Consider the following 23,233-nt stretch of genomic DNA (forward strand, 5'->3'; position numbering starts at 1 on the left):
CAAGCTTCCCAAGAAATAACCAAAACCGACACAAGTTGACAAGGCAGAGAATGTCATGCTCATTTTATTACTACAAATCATGACACAACATCTTTATATAATTTGAACAAGAAAAATATCAACATAAATAACACTTGACCCTTCTGCAAATTCATACATTTGTCAAAACATTTTTTCAACAAGCTGTTGAAAAGAACCTTCCATAAGATGACAAACAGAGATCATTCCATAAGAGATAAAAAAAAGTTAAAGTTTATTTTGTTTAACAATAACACTAGAGCACATTGATTTATTAATCATCGGCTATTGGACGTTAATAATTTGGTAATTTTCACAGTCTTAGAGAGGAAACCTGCCATATTTTTCCATTGGTAGCAAGGGATCTTTTATATGCACCATCCCACAGACAGGATAGCACATACCATAGCCTTCAATGTACCAATCCTCATGCACTGGTTGGAATGAGAAATAGCCCAATGGGCAAGAGATGAAAAAGCAGATGGTATAAATTACAGATGAACAGAAAACTGAATCCCCAAAACTGCATTACTATCAAGCTCCCCAAAACCCAAGCTCTTAATCAGAATTTTTGAATATTAAAGATATTTTTTTAACTTATCTCCAGTAAAAAGACTTGGTTGCCGATGACAGCAATACTAGTTTGTGTGTAAAAATGTTTGAAGATGTCAGTGCTTAATCTGTAAGCTGGTTCTTTTTCAATAATTTATAGTATCAAACATTTAAAAAATATTGTTTGCATTACAAGATATTTTTTTTTATTAATATACATCTCACAAGAGTTTACACTCAAACATGCAATGATATGGTTACAGTTCTAGACTTGACACTCGGTTAAGTCTTCAAGAATGATACAAGTACTAGATTTAACATGCATTTTGCATGACAAAGAGATAAAAATGACACTGGCAAAAAACCCAAAACACTGGAAAACTGTGAAGTACAGGGTTATTGTAAAGATTTTTTTTATCAAAGAACAAGGATTAGTAACAGTTTCATGGAAACACTAAAATCTGGACTTCTGAAAAATCCATAATTTCAGCTTATTTGAAATTTTGTGAAAATATGGAATTCCAACTATCTGGAATTTAATAAAAATCCATAATTTCAGTTAATCTGGAATTCTGTATAAAAATATGTAATTCCATGAAAATCAGAAATTTTATAAATATCTAGAATACCATAAAAATCTAAAATTCCAGAAAAATAAGCAGCATTTTCATCTCTGAAACCTGAATTTGAGTCAACAACTGCTGGTCATTTTGGGGAAGCTTAGTGGAAAAAAATTCGGGTAACTCTAACATTTGGAATTCTGAAATAAGACCTGGAAATATTTTTAAAAAATCTCTAATGTCAGAATCTCAAGAGTCTAAATGTTTCACAGTCACTAGACTCAGCAACAAATTTGAACTATGAGTCAGCAATCGCTGGGACATTCTTACTGAAATGAGTATGACTGCTTTATGAGTTACAAGAATGATGTTCTGATGTTGAGAAAGGGTTAACAGAGTGATATCCGGTGCTGATAAAGGGTTAACTGTTTACAGGGTTAACCGAAGTGACATCAATGAATGCGGTGCACCATCTCCTCCTTGTTAATGAGGTGGTTCGTCTTGTTCACCAACTGCATCAGATCGTTAAGTTTGTACGACCATTCGTTGAGAATGTCATTGGGGTCTTTGTGAGATGTGAAGCTTACTATTCCATCAAGACGGTCGATCTTCGCTGATACTGTCTTGTTCACTACGAGGTTTGACAAAAAATCCTCAGTTTCCTTGGAAAAATTAAAATAAATACATAATAAAAAATAAAGCATTAAGTTAAGGTGTCAGGGAATTTAACTGAAAATCAACTATTGGTAGCTGCAAAACTGTCTGTTTACTTTAAATATGAAGTCAAAACAAGGTATCATTTCAATTGGTTTTTGCCGTAAGCATTTGCTTATTGGTACAAACAGTTACGGATTGTCCGTTATTTCTTTTACATTCATCGGCGTATGAAAACAAAAAAAATCATCTGCAAACTGTGTGAATCTTTAAAGCCATTCTCACATAAGTTTACTGATGATTTTTGTTTGTTCATACCCAGATGAATGTTAAAGAAATAACAGACAATATTTATAATTAAATTTGAATCATACTTGCTAATAATAACACTAAAACGTGATACTTTATTTCAACTGATTTTTGGTCCATAAACAATAACGCTCAACAAGACAACTTGCCCATATTAAATGATGTCATCAGATATGACATTTCTTGACAATGTAATTTTTACATTCATTGAGAAAGGAACAAACTCCCATTGCTACATCTGGACCAATGGGATGACGTTATGTTGTAATGGAAATTTAATTATTATATAATACATAGAACAATTGTTCGTGTTTCTTCTACCACATTCTCAATTATTATCAAAATTGGTATCATATTACATTTTGCTTTGCACAACTAATTTGTAAAGATAAATCCGCTGTTGATTCTTGTTATTATTAAATTGTTAAATACAGCTGCATATGAGAACAACACATTTATTAGTTGGCTAGCTAATGGAGAAATGTACCACACACTCACAGATTCTGGCTGGTCTAGCAATTCGGCCATTTTAGTCATTCGAACTCTTGTATAATACTTAGCCATCACTCGGATGTTCTGCAACAAAGAATCAAATTATTACTTGTTAAACAAATTAAACTTTTCCTTAAATTCAAGCCCTGCATTACTCACTGGATCACATGTTTTTTTTACACACCTGTTGGTGAGAACATCATGTATTATTTATGATAACATATACTAATAACACACATACATGTGACAACAATATAAAAGGCATATCATGGGCTGCTCTTAGATCATGACGAGGTTGTTACTGCCATACCATCCAATGAAAAAAAGAAAAGAAGCTCAATCGAAATTGATTACTCCGTGTCATATAAGTCAATCTAAAACTGATTTCTCTATTTATTTTAAAACTCATTTTAAAAATGTATCTAACTCGCTTGTGCTTGTTAAATATATTAAAAAAAACTCATTTAAAAATATATCCAACTCTCTTTTGCTTGTTAAATATGTTTTTTTTTTAAACTCATTTAAAAATGTATCCAACTCGCTTTTGCTTGTTAAATATGTGGTTTTTTTTAAACTCATTTAAAAATGTATCCAACTCGCTTTTGCTTGTTAAATGTTTTTAAACAACTTTCTGTAAGATAAATGGTTTCTAATAGTCAGTCATGTAGTATTCTCTATTAAACTAAACTAAAAAAAAATATACATAATAAAAAAAAAGTTGCAATCAAATTTTGTAGTAGAGTGAAATAAATCTCACATGTTCAACAACTCTGTTCTTCAAATCCTGCCACCTCTTGACACCCCCTTCTGACTTGGAGTTAAACACGTGGGTCGGGGGGTTGGCGGAAGAACCAGTTTTCAGTTCCGACTCGAACGACTGACACAGCTGTTTCCAGTTTATTAACTCATGGGTTGTAAAGTGTTTCAGAAGATCTCTGAATCAAAATGTAACAAAGATAATTTAAAACAAATATAAAAAATTAATAAATAATTCCCTGTAAAATTGATAAATAATTCCCTGTAAAATGGTTTAGGGTTGTAAAGTGTTTCAGATAATCTCTTAATCAAAATGTAACAAAAATAATTTAAAACGATTATAAAAAATTAATAAATAATTCCCTGTGAAATGGTTTAAAGTCAGCAACAAAATGATTTAAAATGTCATAACATTTCTTTAGTCATTATGAAACCAAATTTTAAAACAAGAGAAGTGTTCCATGGAATTAAACGGATTGCCTGTCATAAACTTATTTGATATCACAGACATGCATCCACATATGTCCATCTAAACAAAAAAATCAAACCTTAAAAACAAAATTCAATTACAATTTAATTTCATTAATTTTTATTCTTCATAAAGTTTTATTAATTTAGGACTAATAAATGGAAAAGTTAATGCCATTGCTGCCACCACAAAAGTAATAACTACAATGTATAGCTCACCTTTTACATTATAAATGCGAGACATAAAAGTCAATAATGTTTCCAACATAAATTACTTTCTGATCCCACTTTAATAAATTAAAACTAGGTTGATTTGTTGTAAATCTAAACACAATTTGGTAGTTTGGTGTTGTTTAAACATACTATTTTCTTTTATTATATCTCCATTAAATCTTACTATATATATATATATATATTGTCCCAAATACAGTCAACACTAAACTACTTTTACACTTATTTAAAATAGGCTATGTAATAGATACCAAAACACATGTATGTGGAGTTTTTTAATTTCTGCATTCTATTCATTTATTAATTTCTGCATTCTATTCATTTATTTCTGCTTTCTGATGATTTATTTCAGGTTGGAAATCCACTTTTGGAATACAGTAACAACAGAAAAACATGTATATGATTAATATATTTACTATAATGATAATAATCGCATAAATTAAAAAACAAAAAGTCAAAAAAGAAGAATTTATGGCTGTAAACACCCAGACAATACTAAATAAACAAAACCAACCACAAAAACCCAGTGTGTCACCTGAACTGAAACATTAAGTGACACTTCACGTGCGTAACTACTCATACCTTTAACTCCGCCCACTGCCAAGCACCCTGGCCAATCATTACAACGAGAAAATGTTTTCACTCTACATGTAGTTCTTGCATCAAACAATTAAAATCATATTTAGAGAGTGTTACCAGTTGGCTGCTGTGTATTTGAAAGGCCTCACCTGTATTTGGGAATCTCCTCCAGGTTGCCATCTTCCTTCACTCGGTGTATGAGATCTGCCTGCTCGTTATCATACGGGGCTAAAATCATGTACAGGACCACACACTTCAGAGCCTGAAAAAAACAAAAACATACCATCACTGTTTTTTGGTGACCCAACACAATACACACAGTGAAGCACACTTATAATGAACATGCTTAGAACAAACTACTACCTAGAATGAACTGGTTGCAAAGTCCTGTTTATCTCCCTATACATTAATAACAAACTAACTATCATGGTCCCTTCCAGTTCATTATAAATGGAGAAAACTTGGAGTGTTTTCTCTTTTATAGATACATTACCTGTCCTCAAACAAGGGCACCTCCCCCCCCACGCAAGTGGTCTGGTCCGAACATCCCAACAGCCAATGGGATGGCCTAAATTCTTCTACTGCATACTGCTCTCTAGTTCCGGTCACATGACTGTAACTTCCTTCTTTTTCCCAGAGCGCATCGCACGGAGAACAGGAAGCGGGGAGGCCCAGGCGGGATAAAATCTTGAGGACAGGTAATGTATCTATAAAAGAGAAAACACTCCCAAGTTTTCTCCATTTCTATAGCCATTACCTGTCCTCAAACAAGGGCAGCATTCAACAGATGGTGGTGGGTGCCGAGATCCGTAGATGCTTGTGATAACTCCCCAACCGGAAAGAGGCTGACTAGTGGAAGAATAAGGCCAACCTTGGTAAGCCCTCCTCCTAGGGATGCCCGTCACAGACCAATGCAGGTGATGTTAGTAACAACAACCAGAATGGTGGCATCCATCAGCAGTGGCAGGTATGGCTCCCAGAACAAGGACCAGGAGGCGGCAGCCACATCTCATGCTGGTTCTGACAGGTGGGAAGTCGTAGCCACCAGGGATGCAGGTGTTAGGTAACCCTCACGTATTGAAGTGTTATTTGTTTCAATAACAAGCGACAACCTAATGAGGTGCATCCGTCAGAACATTGAACAAAACAAGACCCCCCCGAGTGTTTTCTGTCTAGTACACCAAAGATCTGTTAGTTCAATAACGACAACCAATAACCACATGCAGTGCAGGGTAAAGGTTATCGAGACAAAAAGTTCCGGCACCAGTACGTGAACTGTGCAAAAGAACAAAAGTCTAAGCAATCCTCATCTGTCGATTCGATGGACATCTCGGTATGCAGCCCAGAATCAGACAGACATCAACGAGGACGGCTTGTATTCAACAGAGTCTGTGCAGCAATAACCGGACCCAGATGATGGAACCCCTCAACGTCTTCTGTGGAGACATCCCTCAGATAATAGTTGGCGAAGATGGAGTCCGTAGCCCAGAAACAACCAGTGATAATGTGCTGAATGGGTGTGTTGCGGTGCAGGGACATCGTGGCAGCCAAGGCACGGAGTTCATGCGGATTAGAAGCAGACGGAGCAGGTAAACCCTCCTTCTGATAGGTGGTCAGGATAGAAGACCGGATCCAGGTGGCCACCGTGTTCTTGGTAATATCCCTCAACCGACTCTGGTTACAGGAGAGGAAAAGTCTTTTGCGATGTTGTCGAAAAGATCTGGTCCTCTCGATGTACTGGTGCAGGGCTCTAACAGGGCACAACGCCAAGTCCTCAACGTCCGCTGGACCAACGATAGAGGAGAGGGCCTGCACAACATACGAACGAGGCACTTGGTCTGGTAACTGATTCTTTGCAACAAAGTTCATGAGTAACCCCAAGTTGACTGCACGCCGATCTCGGTGAAAACGTACCAAGTCTACATCAAGCGCATGGAGTTCTGAGACACGGGCAGCCGTGGCGAAACCGAGTAAAAACACCATCTTCCGCGTCAAGTCTTGCAGGGAAGAGGATTCGATCGGCTCATACGGTGCGGTCGATAACGCTCGTAACACCAGATTCAGGTCCCATCTTGGTGGCCGAAACCGGTGTACTTGATCTTCAAGGCGAAACCCTTTGATCATCTTATGGATCTCAGGAATACCCGATAACTTCGTTCCAGTAGTGACATCATGAACAGTAGCGATGACTGAAACGTACCCAGCGATGGTAGACCCCTTCAATCGTAAAGTGGTCCGCAGATACAGCAAAAAACCCAGCAAGACGAGGTATTTGAATCGTCTGAGGGTTGAGTTTTTGCCAGACACACCATCGGTGAAGACAAAGCCATCTGACGTTGTAAGCCGCAGTAGTAGATGATCTGTGCGCTTTCAAAATGGCCGCCGTAGACTGTGAAGAAAAACCTTTCTTCCTCAAACTCTTGGAGATAAAGTCCACGCGCGCAGTTGGAACAACTGCGGATGTGGATGGTATAGTCTTGATGTGGGATGCAGCAACAGATGATCCCAGTCTGGCAGCGATAAAGGATGTGGATCGGCAAGACGTATTAGATCTGGATACCACATCCTGGATGGCCACATCGGAGCAATGAGTAACAGGCGACAATGGTACAGCTGAAACCTCTGAAGCACCCTTGGAAGGAGGATTGGTGGAGGAAAAGCGTATGTGTTCATCTGTTCCCAGCTGATGGCCAATGCGTCGAGATCCAGAGCTTCGGGATCCGGCACCAGAGACACGTAAACCCTCAGCTGATGATTGAATCGTGTGGCGAAAGGATCGATGTTTGGTGTGCAAAGTCTGTCGCACACCCATCGAAACGCTTTCGGGATGGAGCATCCATTCCATCGGATGTGGAGACAACGGCCGAGACAGTGTGTTGACTAGTACATTGGAAACCCCTGGAATATGGCGAGCCCGAAGTTGCAACGGAATCTCGTCAACCAGCTTGTAGAGACGATAAGTCAACTGTAGCAGACTGCTGGAGTGGGTTCCGCCCCGACGGTTGATATAAGCCACTGCGGTGGTACTGTCTGTGGCTACCATGAGAGAGGCGCCTGACAGCATCTCTCGCCAATGAAGGATGACGTAACTGCCAACATCTCCAACAGGCTGATGTGTAGATCGGCTTCATCTGGAAACCACAGCCACCAACAGGGACTGGACTGCAAGGCGACTGGTAACCGGATCAGCAAATCTGCGTTATTGTACTGAATGCATGGATTCAGAAACAAACTGGATACCGCGACCTCTAAGCATAAAATGTTGCGCCGACGTCAAAATTACTCTTGCAATGATACTTCATGAAACAGTAACAGAGTGATTCAGGAATCAAGACATCGGAAACAGCGACCCCGTGATACAGGCAAGAGCCAAGACAGCGTAGCAACTCGCTACGCTACATGCCCGATATACCTGGAAGTGAAGCAACGCAAAACAGCAACCGGCTAAAATCCACGGTCGTCACACCACCCGGTGCGGAACAGCAGCAGAGACCATCTAGACAGCATCGGTCACGAACTCTGGCGGTAACAACAGTGAACGTCAGTGAGTTGATAAGCCGCAATGAACCATAGGAAAACGGTGAATGTAAAACCCCCGTACCACGTGATGGCAACTAGATAACTTCTGGAACCAGCGGAAGTAGCAACTGTCTTGCATCGCCACCGGATATAGAGAACGATCTGCCGAATGTCGCTGAACCTTCCTCGAACAAGAGAATATCGGTGCACGGGATCTCAACACAAGTGACCGGACCAGTAGACTGTCTTCGTCACCAACCCGGAACGCTTGTAACGTCGAACCCCTTCACGGCAAAGAGCCGTATGTAGACCACAGGTCTGCCAAGATTACCGGCTTGTGCTGAAAGTCGAGAATGGATCGCTTCAGGCAAGTCGGTTGACGATAGTGTGCAATCGTAGTGCACATCGACGTCACGGAAGATATAAGGTAGACCAACATCAAAGTCGACGGCTAGAACAAGGTATATCCTCTGGCATCCTGCACACGAGGAGTTATGGTCGCCATGTACATGTACGCTGAACTGAAGCCATCGACAGGACGTGCCAATCTGTAAGTTCTAGGAAGACGTCTGGTCCCGCCGGAAACAGCGTCATCCAAAGCCGGCGCCACACCGTTGAAGGATAGGTTGAAGACGGGAGACAATCAGTCACAGCCATGTGGGTCACTGCGTCCGGATCTTCTATAACGGAAGGTGCCGACGCATCATCTGGAAAATCAGTCAGTAACCTGGCACAGGCACTTCGATCCAATGTACTGGCTGCAATCGGAAACACGGACCGTGGACGGTCTCGTCAGGAGCCGGTGTAAACCCTGAATGCCGAATCAGCTGCTGACTGGTGTGGACGGTACGATGTACACGGACCGGCAGGAGCCGGTGGAACCCTGGACGCTGCACCACTTCGATCGATCACGGGACGACGGTACCAAACGGTGAGCCGATGACGCAATTTTCCAGTTCGTTACAGGGCTCCGTTTGCTTGCTGGAACAACGATCCGCACGGGCCGGTTACTGGTAGCCGTGTAAACCGACGGGGGCCTGTGGCAGCCAACGATCGAATGCCGACATCTGCCGGTGGAACCTCCGTGGCGATCGTCGAAACCGGACCCTTCTTGGCTGAAACAGGTGGATGGGCCAGCGGCGGTAGCATATCAGATATGACAGCCAGACAATCCCTCAGTGACAGGTGGTCCGCCGCATCCAGATCTTCCAGCACCGCAAGAACCGATACATCATCAGAAAGTCACGTAGCACCCGTGAACAGGGCAGTCGCTCTGGTCATGGCCCGATGGAGATACCGGAGAACCGGACCGTGGGCGGTCCCGTATGGATGCCAAGGAACGGATGACCACATCGTCGTTGGATGTGGCAAGGACGGCAACATGTCGTAGACGGCCGCCAAGCAATCCCTCATAGTCATATGGTCCGTAGAGTCGGGCTCTTCAATGACAGATGCCGCAGGCGCATCATCACCAAAGTCTCGTAGAACTCGAGCACAGGCCAATCGATGTACCGTAATGGAAGCCGCCGGTTAACCGGACCGTGGATGGTCCCGTCTAACCTTCGGAGGCCTTGGAAGCCACATCAACTGAAGGTTGGCGCTGACGATCTGTGGAACCCGTAGGGAGCCGTACAGGTCGTGTGGAGTGGCTACGGTCCCGGCTCCGATGCGCCGAAGAGGACTTCCCCGCCGAAGATCGGTGAGCCTTGGAATCCGTGGAGTGTCTATCTGAATGAGCCAGCTTCTTAGAGGGCTGCGTAGAGACCGCAGGCCTGTCATCCGAAGTCTTAGGTATCGGTGGAGCTGAAGAAGCCGCACCCCCTGAAGAGGGGACTGGAACTGGACCTGACCCCGAACCCGCCGGTTTGGGTAAGGTCGCCATTGACGCCATTGTTTCTTCCAGCATGGTCAGTAGAATTGAACGTAACACTTCCGCCACGGAGTCAGCAATCGAAGGCGAAGATTCCACCTTCTTGGTCCTCGCTGACACCACCTTCAGGTAAGCCGCGAACTCGACATCAGACAAGCCCGCACAAAGGTCGCATATAGAAGTGAGGCCACACGAAACACGACAACCTGGACATAAGTCGTGTGGGTCGTCGCCGGCACTAACTTCTTGCAGCGTAACACGCTCGAACTAGTCGCCTGAACATTATCAGATATGATAATAGTAATTTTTCAATCTGTGAAAAGAAAGAAAAACCAACCATAACACACAAATACAAAGCCGGTAAATAAAGACGCCATTTTGCAAATGGCGTCTGACACGACAACCGGCGATATAACAACATTTCATGTAATTAACACTTAGCAAGTCAAGCGAAATACGCGAAAGACATACAAAAACTAACGAAAATTAAGGTGAAAAACATTTCACCCAAACACAAAGCCAGTCAACACAGACACCATTTTGCAAATGGCGTCCGACACGACAACCGGCAATATAAACAACATTTCATGTAATTAAACGCTTGGAAAGTCAAGCGAAATACGCGAAAAAAACATACGAAAGCTAACGAAAACGAAGGTGAAAAACATTTCACCCAAACACGAATACAAAACCAAAGGTCTTATAAAAGTTGACTCCAAACAGAGCCAAGCAAAAGGACGTCCAGACCCTTTAGCGAAGAGAAAAAGAAGGAAGTTACAGTCATGTGACCGGAACCAGAGAGCAGTATGCAGTAGAAGAATTTAGGCCATCCCATTGGCTGTTGGGATGTTCGGACCAGACCACTTGCGTGGTGGGGAGGTGCCCTTGTTTGAGGACAGGTAATGGCTATAGAAAAGTACTTTACTGTATATGAAAGATAAAAAAAAATCCCAATTTTTATTTTTTAAATTAAGGGCTAAAACACATTTGAGTATTTATTCATAACTTTCTTTTTTTTAAATCTTAAAATGTGTTAAATTAATAATAAGTAATAATACAGGCATCAAAATAGGCATACCTTTTGGTACCCTATATGTAGATTATCGTAAAATACAGGCCGATTGTCTGTCCCACAGGGAACACCTTTGTTTCGTACTATCAAATTTACTAGAAGTTAATTATTTTTGAGCCGGTTGATTTGTCAATTGCACACAGAAATATTTTTTTATTTATTTCCAAAACACTTTTACTTTTCTTCTTACGTCAAACCAAACTGAAATTATTCACAAAAGACATTTTTGTAGGAGGATGGGACGGACGGACGGACTATAGAAAAACCTCAAAGTTACAACACATTTATCAAGTTTACAATTCCCATTATTATTACTATAAAATCACATAGCAGATACTTTGATACTTTGTTATTCATTCATATTACTGTTCTTACTGTACTTACACTTGGATGAAAGTTTGATTTAAAAGAAAAAATGACAATTAATCAAAAGTTAGGATGCAGTTTTTGTTTCAAAAAGATTGTGTGAAGAACGAAGTACCGTTCTCGACTCTCTTGACAGGTGCTAACCCCCCAGTAACCTGAATGATCAATCTCAACTTATTTCAATGCCAACTAAAACAAATGTCAAGGCTTAAATATCAAATTAAGGTTCGAGCATGCTGTCCTGGGATCACACCCCAGCTATCTGGTCTGTCTGTCCAGGACAGTGGGTTTGTTGTTAGTAGTTAGTGGTTAGTGATAGAGAAGAGAGTGTAGTGGTTTTACACCTACCGATTGAGTCATTAAAACTCTCTATGAGTGAGAGCTGGTACTGGACTGTGAACCCTGTACCTACCAGCCTTATGTCTGATGGCTTAACCACGACACCACCGAGGCTGATGTAATATAGTTGATGATTTCCACTAGCTCAGGCAATAAATTCACTAGCCAGAACAGAGGAATTTGGCAAACCCCGATGTTATCACAGAAACAGGCATACCTCTTTCATTTTGTCCTTGTTTTCTTTGACCTGCGTGGTGTCGTAGATAGCTCGGTAGTGTTTACAGATGGCTAGATACGAGCCCTCATGCTCATCCAGCTCTATCATCAGCTGGTAAAACTTTAACTTCAGTTCCTGCAAACAAATAGTGTAACATCGTAAAACACAATTTCAAATCAAGTGCAATAAAATAAGCCTGGAAATACTCCCAAATATACAGGGATGTATTTAGCCTAAAATATCTTGGAAGGTGGGGAGACGGTGCAGTAAAAATATCAGCACAGTAATGAATAATTTTTTCCAGTAAAACAAAAGGGCATTTTAAAACTAAAGAGCCTTTTTGGGGTGGGTGGGGTGTTTAGGGGGAGTAACTGCTCCCCTCTAGGTTTGATTTATATGCATGATAGATGACAAATTCCCAAATGCGACTCTGACTGTGTGTCACATTTTGGTGAAGTGTCAGTTTCTGAAAGAAATTCGAAAAGATATATTTGGACCACGAACTGTGATGGAATCCTTTCGATTCCATCCAGAACTTATTTTACAATTTTTACGTGATACTGAGTTTTATTCTAAATTTTAATTTTATCTGTCTGTGATATTTGTATTTTTGCACAGTTCTTTACACTGTGTTTTAATTTAACTATTGAATTTTTATATTGATGATGATCATCACACTGTTGTTGCATTTTACCATAGTTTGACACCCAATAGCCGATGTATTTTTCGTGCTGGGGTGTCGTTAAACATTCATTCAAACATTCATTCATTCATTCATTCCCAAATGCGATGATAATTATATGAACTCTTTTTAACATACCTGTATATCTATATATACATTTATTTTACACATGATATGAATAAATAATATGCATTATTTACTACAGTAAGTATTATTTTACTATATAATTAACCGACAGTTAATTATATATAATCGCTATGAAAGAATGACAAGATATTTGTTTACGAACACCACAGCACATTAAAACCAAAAAATATATTTATAGTCCATTCCATTCTAAGAATATGGGTTTTTTTAATAAATAATTTAAGTTTTGTTTGACATAAGAAGAAAAGTAAAAGTGTTTTGGAAGTAACAAAAGAAAACTATTTTTGCATCCAATTTAAAAAACAATCGGCTCAGATATAAATAACTTGTAGTCAATTACACGAAAAACGGTATTCAAGTGATACAGAGTATAGTTTCTGTTTATCATATTGCCATATCAACACTTAGTTGACATTATCTGGACAGGACACCTGCTGCCACCAAATAGGTTACTCTTCCGAGGAGTATTTTACATGCATTTTCTCAGCTGTAAGGCACTAGTTAGGATGGCATAAAAACACAACTGGTAAATATTTTGTTTTTAATATTATTATTCTTGATAAATTGATTAGTTTAAAGTTTGTTTTGTTTAACGACACCACTAGAGCCCACTGATTTATTAATCATCGGCTATTGGATGTCACACGTTTGGTAATTTTGTCATGTAGTCAGAGAGGAAACCTGCTACATTTTTACATTAGCAGCAAGGGATCTTTTATATGTACCATCCCACAGACAGGATAACATATACCAGGGCCTTTGATATACCAGTTGTGCTGAACAAAATATTTCTTGAAGAACCCACTGCACCAGCCACAGGAGAGTGACCTACCCCCCAGTTTTGTGAATAAAGCAGTCAGTAGAACACTCACCGTGGTATCCTTGTCTTCAAAGTATCGAATGCTCACTTTCTTGCTGATGATTTGAGTCCTGATATAGTCCTTCTTTGCCAGGCACAGTCTCATCTGCTCCAAAATAAACTCGACCTTCTCTTTCTTTTCCATAGATCCAAAGGTTTCAACCTAATCATTAAACACAGATGGTTTATTAACTATTAAAAAATGCTAATAATATAATACAGGTATGCAAAAAAAATACATGATTTGCCAAATTTGATAATTTAAGCAAGAAGTAACGTGTGCCTAAATTCTAAAAAAGGTTTTTTATACTACATATAAACTGAAGAGGGGAAAAAAAAGAGGACACGTGATATATATATATCCTTCAACCACCGTTTCTCTGACAGAATATGATGACGGATAAAGCAAAGTCATATCTGTATAACAGAAGGATATCACTTTTGATGTCACATGCATAGCTACATTACACAATTGCTCCTTTGACCTCTAATTAATCGTACAATGTGGCTGAAATAACAGAAAAATTGCTTTTTTCCCTTAAGTTATATGGTCTGCAGGACAAAGATTTATAGAGAATAACTAGTTAATGACGTTGAATATCTGCTTTATCCTATTCAGGCCGAAAGAAATTCCATGAGGCTTATTTCCCATTCTTACCGTCACAGGATAAAGCAGATATTCGAGGTCATCAACTAGTTATTTTCAATACACACTTACTGAAAAAAGTCATAATAAAATGGACTCAAACCAACTGTGAAGTTTGTAAATGGTTGAAATTTGTGACTTTTGTTCATATCATCTCATAATGTTAATGAATAACCAATAAATAATTTCATAAAAACAATTTGGTTATTTTCAAAACTGTTAATTATATACCTTGTACAATACATGCATCAAAAGATACTCTCTCCATTAGTATATAATTGTTTTGTTTTAACCGGAATCCAATGTGTTTTAAGTCTCATGCATATAAGTCTGAAGTTAATATTTACAAACACAAAGTATCAATTGGCAGGATTTGAACCTACTGCATCGATTCGCATGGCATTTGACAGCATGCTTGGTCAACGGGTACATTCAATCTTCAAGGCTTTAATAAAAGTTTCACTCATACCAACAGCATGTAGTTAAAGCCTTGAGACTTTGCTAAAATCTTGTGTCCAGACTTCTAAAAGTTTTATAAGCACGGGATCTGGTCGTCCTGCTGTTTGTACTAGCTCCAAATGGATATTATTGGAAACTGTCAATGTACAGGAATAGAAAACTAGGGCCAGTTAAAGTTTGTTTTGTTTAATGACACCACTAGAGCACATTGATTTAATAATCATCGGCTATTGGATGTCAAACATTTGGACATACAGTCTCAGAGAGGGATCTTTTATATGCACATCCAACAGACAGGATAGCATATACCACGGCCTTTGATATACCAGTCTTGATGTACTGGCTGGAAAGAGAAATAGCCCAATGGGCCCATTGATGGGGATCGATCCTAGGCCTATTGCGCATCAAGCTAGTGCTTCACCACTGGGCTACGCCCCACCCCACTAGGGTCAGTGACTTTTAATGTACAAAGTTGTCTTTGCTTTTAAACATCAAAAACAAGTGTAGGTGTAAGAAATATTGGGAGATTTTAAACCATTTCACTGGCTGCTGGGATGTTCAGACAAGTCTACTATGACAGGAAGTAAATGCCATTGGTTGGTGGTCAGGTTCAGTTAAAAAGAAATATATGTATTATGTACAAGTGAAGGCATACAAAATATTTGAACAGTGGGTTTTTTCCTTTTGACAAACACCCCAGTAAAATCAGTTATTTCTTACTTGAAGCTCTTGTAAGATGGTGGCCGCTTCAGAAATCTTCCCAGCATCCTCCTTGATTTTTGCCAAGGTCATGGTTAGTCTTGCTCTTTCTATTTCTACATATATCTGTAGCGACAGAATACCAATAATAAACTATTCAGATAATCTGATTAGGAACAGTTCTTACAATTCATAACAAACAATGAAGGAAGAAAATGTTTTATTTAATGACGCGCTCAACACATTTTATTTACATTTATACGGCTTCAGACATATGGTTAAGGACTACACAGATATTGAGGGAGGAAACCTGCTGTTGCCACTTCATGGGCTACTCTTTTCGATTAGCAGCAAAAGATCTTTTATATGCACCATCACACAGACAGGATAGCACATACCACGGCTTTTGATGTACCAGTCGTGGTGCACTGGCTGGAGCGATAAATAGCCCAATGGGCCCACCCGACGGGAATCGATCCCACAACAACTGTGCATTGAGCGACCTCTGTACCCGCCCCACAAGGCCACTAGAACACACCATAAGAAGACTTGGTTAAAGAGCTTTTTAAAACACACACATATATTTATTACACTGTGGTGACGGAGATATCCATGTGATATTTTCCGTCTCCCACAATGTGAAATAAGTCTTTTTTTAAGAGGTCATGACCTCTGATCAGCTGATCAACTGTGTCACACAGTACAACTCCATGTAGTGGGTAGTACAAAAAGTGTGCCCATCATTCCTTTGATTCATATATTTATAATCAAAAAGAAACTTGATGTAAATTCTTACAATTAATGTCAGCTGCATAATTTAACAAAAAATATATTTTAATAATTTTGTTTACCTTTGAAAACATTTATTGCATCGTTTATGTAAACTTGATTGATAAATGTGTGGCAAAGTTTCATTGATAAATAGCTAAATCAAGTCAACACTAAATGATGTAATTTGACAAGTGGTGCAATTTTTTTGGTCTTAGGACTGCATTTTCAAGTCTTGTTTAGTTGTGTTGTAAGCAATTATTGGACTTTTGTTCATTGATAAGCAGCGTAATAAACTGAATACTATACTCGTTCCTGAAAGAAACCATTTATATTACAATTTGTGTATTTTTAATACCACACCACTCACTTTTGCGTGTGACGTACGCTTGAAAACACACTTCTTGTAATATAAATGGTCTCATGCAGGGCACGCACTGGGTCAGCAGAAGATTTGGCCAAATTATCTATTAAACTTACAGAAACCCAGTTTAGTTTTTTTTAACAAAATATCAATTAATACTTGAAATTATTTCGCCAAATTAAAATAAAATTCGCCAATTGTTTTTAAAAATCGCAATTGGCGAATGTGGGGAGTGCCAGAGCCAGCCCTGCTCATGTACATGTATGTAATTTGTGGTGCAGCATATGTAGGTATATCAGCCTGTTCCAAAATCTGTACAATCAGTATGTAATTTGTGGTGCAGCATATGTAGGTATATCAGCCTGTTCCAAAATCTGTACAATCAGTATGTAATTTGTGGTGCAGCATATGTAGGTATATCAGCCTGTTCTGTACAATCAGTATGTAATTTGTGGTGCAGCATATGTAGGTATATCAGCCTGTTCCAAAATCTGTACAATCAGTATGTAATTTGTGGTGCAGCATATGTAGGTATATCAGGATGTTCCAAAATCTGTACAATCAGTATGTAATTTGTGGTGCAGCATATGTAGGTATATCAGGAGCAAAATCTGTACAATGTATGTAATTTGTGGTGCAGCCAGGATGTTCCAAAATCTGTACAATCAGTATGTAATTTGTGGTGCAGCATATGTAGGTATATCAGCCTGTTCCAAAATCTGTACAATCAGTAATTTGTGGTCCAGCAGTATCAGCCTGTTCCAAAATCTGTACAATAATTTGTGGTGCAGCATATGTAGGTATATCAGCCTGTTCCAAAATCTGTACAATCAGTAGGTATATCATGTACGTATATCCTGTTCCAAAATCTGTACAATCAGTATGTAATTTGTGGTGCAGCATATGTAGGTATATCAGCCTGTTCCAAAATCTGTACAATCAGTATGTAATTTGTGGTGCAGCATATGTAGGTATATCAGCCTGTTCCAAAATCTGTACAATCAGTATGTAATTTGTGGTGCAGCATATGTAGGTATATCAGCCTGTTCCAAAATCTGTACAATCAGTATGTAATTTGTGGTGCAGCATATGTAGGTATATCAGCCTGTTCCAAAATCTGTACAATCAGTATGTAATTTGTGGTGCAGCATATGTAGGTATATCAGGATGTTCCAAAATCTGTACAATCAGTATGTAATTTGTGGTGCAGCATATGTAGGTATATCAGCCTGTTCCAAAATCTGTACAATCAGTATGTAATTTGTGGTGCAGCATATGTAGGTATATCAGGATGTTCCAAAATCTGTACAATCAGTATGTAATTTGTGGTGCAGCATATGTAGGTATATCAGCCTGTTCCAAAATCTGTACAATCAGTATGTAATTTGTGGTGCAGCATATGTAGGTATATCAGCCTGTTCCAAAATCTGTACAATCAGTATGTAATTTGTGGTGCAGCATATGTAGGTATATCAGCCTGTTCCAAAATCTGTACAATCAGTATGTAATTTGTGGTGCAGCATATGTACGTATATCAGGATGTTCCAAAATCTGTACAATCAGTATGTAATTTGTGGTGCAGCATATGTAGGTATATCAGCCTGTTCCAAAATCTGTACAATCAGTATGTAATTTGTGGTGCAGCATATGTAGGTATATCAGGATGTTCCAAAATCTGTACAATCAGTATGTAATTTGTGGTGCAGCATATGTAGGTATATCAGGATGTTCCAAAATCTGTACAATACCTATGTAATTTGTGGTGCAGCATATGTAGGTATATCAGCCTGTTCCAAAATCTGTACAATCAGTATGTAATTTGTGGTGCAGCATATGTAGGTATATCAGCATGTTCCAAAATCTGTACAATCAGTATGTAATTTGTGGTGCAGCATATGTAGGTATATCAGCCTGTTCCAAAATCTGTACAATCAGTATGTAATTTGTGGTGCAGCATATGTACGTACATCAGGATGTTCCAAAATCTGTACAATCAGTATGTAATTTGTGGTGCAGCATATGTAGGTATATCAGCCTGTTCCAAAATCTGTACAATCAGTATGTAATTTGTGGTGCAGCATATGTAGGTATATCAGGATGTTCCAAAATCTGTACAATCAGTATGTAATTTGTGGTGCAGCATATGTAGGTATATCAGGATGTTCCAAAATCTGTACAATACCTATGTAATTTGTGGTGCAGCATATGTAGGTATATCAGCCTGTTCCAAAATCTGTACAATCAGTATGTAATTTGTGGTGCAGCATATGTAGGTATATCAGCATGTTCCAAAATCTGTACAATCAGTATGTAATTTGTGGTGCAGCATATGTAGGTATATCAGCCTGTTCCAAAATCTGTACAATCAGTATGTAATTTGTGGTGCAGCATATGTACGTATATCAGGATGTTCCAAAATCTGTACAATCAGTGTGTAATTTGTGGTGCAGCATATGTAGGTATATCAGCCTGTTCCAAAATCTGTACAATCAGTATGTAATTTGTGGTGTAGCATATGTAGGTATATCAGCCTGTTCCAAAATCTGTACAATCAGTATGTAATTTGTGGTGCAGCATATGTAGGTATATCAGGATGTTCCAAAATCTGTACAATACCTATGTAATTTGTGGTGCAGCATATGTAGGTATATCAGCCTGTTCCAAAATCTGTACAATCAGTATGTAATTTGTGGTGCAGCAAATGTAGGTATATCAGCCTGTTCCAAAATCTGTACAATCAGTATGTAATTTGTGGTGCAGCATATGTAGGTATATCAGCCTGTTCCAAAATCTGTACAATCAGTATGTAATTTGTGGTGCAGCATATGTACGTATATCAGGATGTTCCAAAATCTGTACAATCAGTATGTAATTTGTGGTGCAGCATATGTAGGTATATCGTGATGTTCCAAAATCTGTACAATCAGTATGTAATTTGTGGTGCAGCATATGTACGTATATCAGGATGTTCCAAAATCTGTACAATCAGTATGTAATTTGTGGTGCAGCATATGTACGTATATCAGGATGTTCCAAAATCTGTACAATCAGTATGTAATATGGTAATAAATATCTCAGTCATTGACCATTAAAATAAAACACTGCTGTGTAAGAGTACTGTTGTAACTGACTTTTCCAGCGGTAACTGTCCGGAGAGTGTCAATCAGCTTCAACTTGACATCCTGTGATGGAGTCTTTTCAACGTAAGTACAAGCTTCTTGGATCATTTTTGTGACAGCCTGTGCAAAAAATAAAATAAAATAACATTTAATATTTTCAAAAGAAATTGCCAATAGTTAATTAGCACTAGAGATGGGCACTCTTTGAACTTTGGTTTAAACAATATTTATTTTTATTTATTTACCAAATTGTAATGGTAATGAATTGGTCAACAGGCAATGCCTATATTAAGACCTCTCCAAACACTAATTTTAGGTATATATGCAGTAGAGAACAGCCATAATACAACCAGTGAATAAAACGAGGGCAGTCAAATGCCAACATTCAATCTCAAATAGTCAAAAGGATGTTATTTGAAAATGAGTTATTTTTAAAAAGACTATGAACATCCAATGTATGATACTGTATAATTAAAATAGCTAATATGTTTCATAACCCAGGGCCCGAACTGAATGACGGCACCTACAGCAATTTCCGCCATTCATATATAATTTGAAGTGGGTGGAAAGCGTCGCCAGCAACAATTTTGTTCCGCTGAAAAAATATATATACTGCCATCGGTAAAACTCCTCAACAATGGCAAAATAATATCTTGTGTACATTATCTGCCAATATTTAACATTTGTACATTTAAAATATATCTACATGCAAAACAATAACCTTTCAGTCATGTTTATTTGCTGCAAACTGACAGTTTAAAAATTACCAGATGCAAGCTCAAAATTGCTGTAGTTGGCCGTTTCACCCATGGCAATTAAAAAACCAAAATGCTGTGGGTGACAAATTCTAAAGTTTGAGCCCTGATAATCTTAAGGAAAGAAAAGAGCGAAAGAAATGTTTTATTTAATAACTCATTCAACACATTTTAATTAAGGTTATACTGTGCAAGACAAACATGTATTGTAAAGGACCACACAGAAGAGAGGAAGGAAGGAAATGTTTTATTTAACGACGCACCCAACACATTTTATTTACTGTTATATGGCATCGGACCACACAGATATTGTGAGAGGAAACCCACAGTCGCCACTCCATGGGCTTCTCTTTTCGATTAGCAGCAAGGGATCTCTTATGTGCACCATCAAACAGACAGGGTAGTACATACCACAACCTTTGATATGCCAGTCTAGTGCACTGGCAGAAACAAGAAATAGCCAAATGGGCCCACCGACGGGGATCAATCCCAGACTGACCGAGCACTTTACCACTGGGCTATGTCCCGACCCCACACAGAAGAAAGAGGACGCCCGGTGTCACCAAGCCATGGGCTACTCTTTCTGATTCGCAGCAAGGCATATTTTATATGCAGCATCTCACAGACAGTATCTATAGTATATACCATGACCTTTGTTACACCAGTTATGGAGCACTGGCTGGAACAAGAAATAGCCCAATGGGCCCACCAACTGCACACCAGGCAAGCAGTTTACCACTGGTCTACATTCCGCAGCTATAATCTTTAGTGGGGAAAAAAAACCTATACAAGTAGAAAAAGTTCTGTATAAAAATAAAATGAACCATCAAATCTGAGAATTACCTGTTTGATTTGGCCACGTTTTTTGGTAAGTAAGACAATGTTTTCATTCAAGGCATCCCAGTTTTTACTCTCAAAACAAAGTTTAACCACTGATACCAAAATACGACCAGTGGAATGTGTGTCTGAGGCCTGAAATAAATGAATAAATAAATGAACACCAACAAACAATGAAAAATATACATATATCTAAATGTGGATCCAAGATGCTTCAGAATTATCATTTAATTTGTCCAATGTGTTTTGTATACATGTAGTACAATAATAATTTTAAAAATAAATAAATATATCTATAGATATAATATTCATTTAATTATGTTGTGAGTGGTCAACAATGGCCAAAAGACTGCATATAAACACAACCTCCATTCCATACATGTATTTGTTGGTTTACACATTACATTTAGGTTTTACATTCCGAAGATTGGAGACATTTACTAGTATATAGGCGTACCATATGTTTGCCGATCCACTTCATTTACTTGAATAAATAGTTTAAAAAACACACCCCACTTTGATATACATACATGTATGTAACTTCATATACATGTATATACAGCAATTATAGCTTTCAAGGCTGGCTCTGCCACTCGACAAATTTGCCAATTGCGAATTTTTAGAACAAATGGCAAATTTTATTTTAATCTGGCAAATTTCTTTTTATAATAATTCGTATTTTGTTGGAATATAGCTATAGGTTTTGCATTTTTGAGATAATGTGGCAAATTTCCTAATCACCCAGAACTAGCCCTGGCTCTATTTTTATTTCAAATAGTTGGTACATAATTAACTGAAACATTTTCATTATGGCTAATAAGAATCCCAATTGGCCAATGTTTTGGCCCTGGTTGTTCACAAAACTTTAAAATTATAAACAGTATATCACTTCACAGCTGTTCACGTAAACAACAGCAGAAAACGTTAAAAAAAATCCCTATAGGATGTGTGTGATTGGAAATAAATAGTTACAAATATGTATATAATAGTCAGTAAAAATATTACTCACTGTACGAGTCTGTTTTTCCAATGACAACAGAATGTCTAATGCCTCTGTAAGCTTCCCTTGCTGTAATAATAATAAAAATAATAATGATAATAATAATAATAGTGAGTATTAATAATAATAATAGTGAGTAAGGTAGGTTATAAAAAAAAAAAAATTGTGTGTCCATTTGTTGCACTATTTCGGTTGAGAAACGTTTAAAACATGGTGCCACAAGTTTTGAATACCAGCTACATATAGGGTATGTAATAAGGTTCGGACATAGAATGAATGAATGAATGTTTAACAACACCCCAGCATGAAAAATACATCGGCTATTGGGTGTCAAACTAAGATTCGGACGTAAAAGTCCCTTTGGACTAATAATGAGGGGTGAAAAAAAAAAAAGGACAACAGAACGTGAAAGGAGGCCGCAAAATGCAATAGAATGGAGCAGCGAAAAGACTGCAAACAAAAATAATTTAAAGTCTGATCATTAATTAATGTCAATTTTCTATTATTTTGACCAAATCGAATTATGTCCCTTGAACCAAAAATCCAATTTTTATGGGGTTTAGAAGCGAGATGATTACTATTATTTGAAAGGTATTCCTTCACTACAGCTAAAACTAAATTTATGTCATTCTTCAGAAGCTTAGTGTCTACGAACCCTAATATCACGAAATAAACAGACAAACGAATGGCAATGACAAAGCGAATTACAAAAACATTTCAACAAGTACTCCTCATTTATGGAATACAAATTATTGTCAGAAAAACTTAAGTACTGATATACCTTTGCGAGTTTTTCACACTTAGGCAATTTTTCATCTACAGTGGAACTATAATCCACGTCCATCCGTTGTAGACGGCCTTCGGCTGCGTCCACCATGTTTGCGATTTGCAATTGA

General features: G+C 38.3%; 1 protein-coding gene across 1 annotated transcript; it reads right to left on the minus strand.

The window, feature by feature from the left end:
• Positions 1–35: 35 nt before the first annotated feature.
• On the minus strand, positions 36–23,233 carry LOC121378769 (26S proteasome non-ATPase regulatory subunit 12-like). The gene is made up of 11 exons (XM_041507075.1): positions 23,119–23,233; positions 22,347–22,406; positions 21,344–21,472; positions 19,758–19,865; positions 15,516–15,620; positions 13,704–13,853; positions 12,003–12,137; positions 4,769–4,881; positions 3,343–3,520; positions 2,592–2,669; positions 36–1,792 (listed from the first exon to the last, which is right to left on the minus strand). The coding sequence occupies exons 1-11, from the start codon at positions 23,212–23,214 to the stop codon at positions 1,583–1,585; spliced, it is 1,362 nt and encodes a 453-aa protein (XP_041363009.1). The 5' UTR covers positions 23,215–23,233; the 3' UTR covers positions 36–1,582.

Source organism: Gigantopelta aegis, chromosome 8 (genome assembly GCF_016097555.1).
Source record: "Gigantopelta aegis isolate Gae_Host chromosome 8, Gae_host_genome, whole genome shotgun sequence".
Lineage (NCBI taxonomy): Eukaryota > Metazoa > Mollusca > Gastropoda > Neomphalida > Peltospiridae > Gigantopelta > Gigantopelta aegis.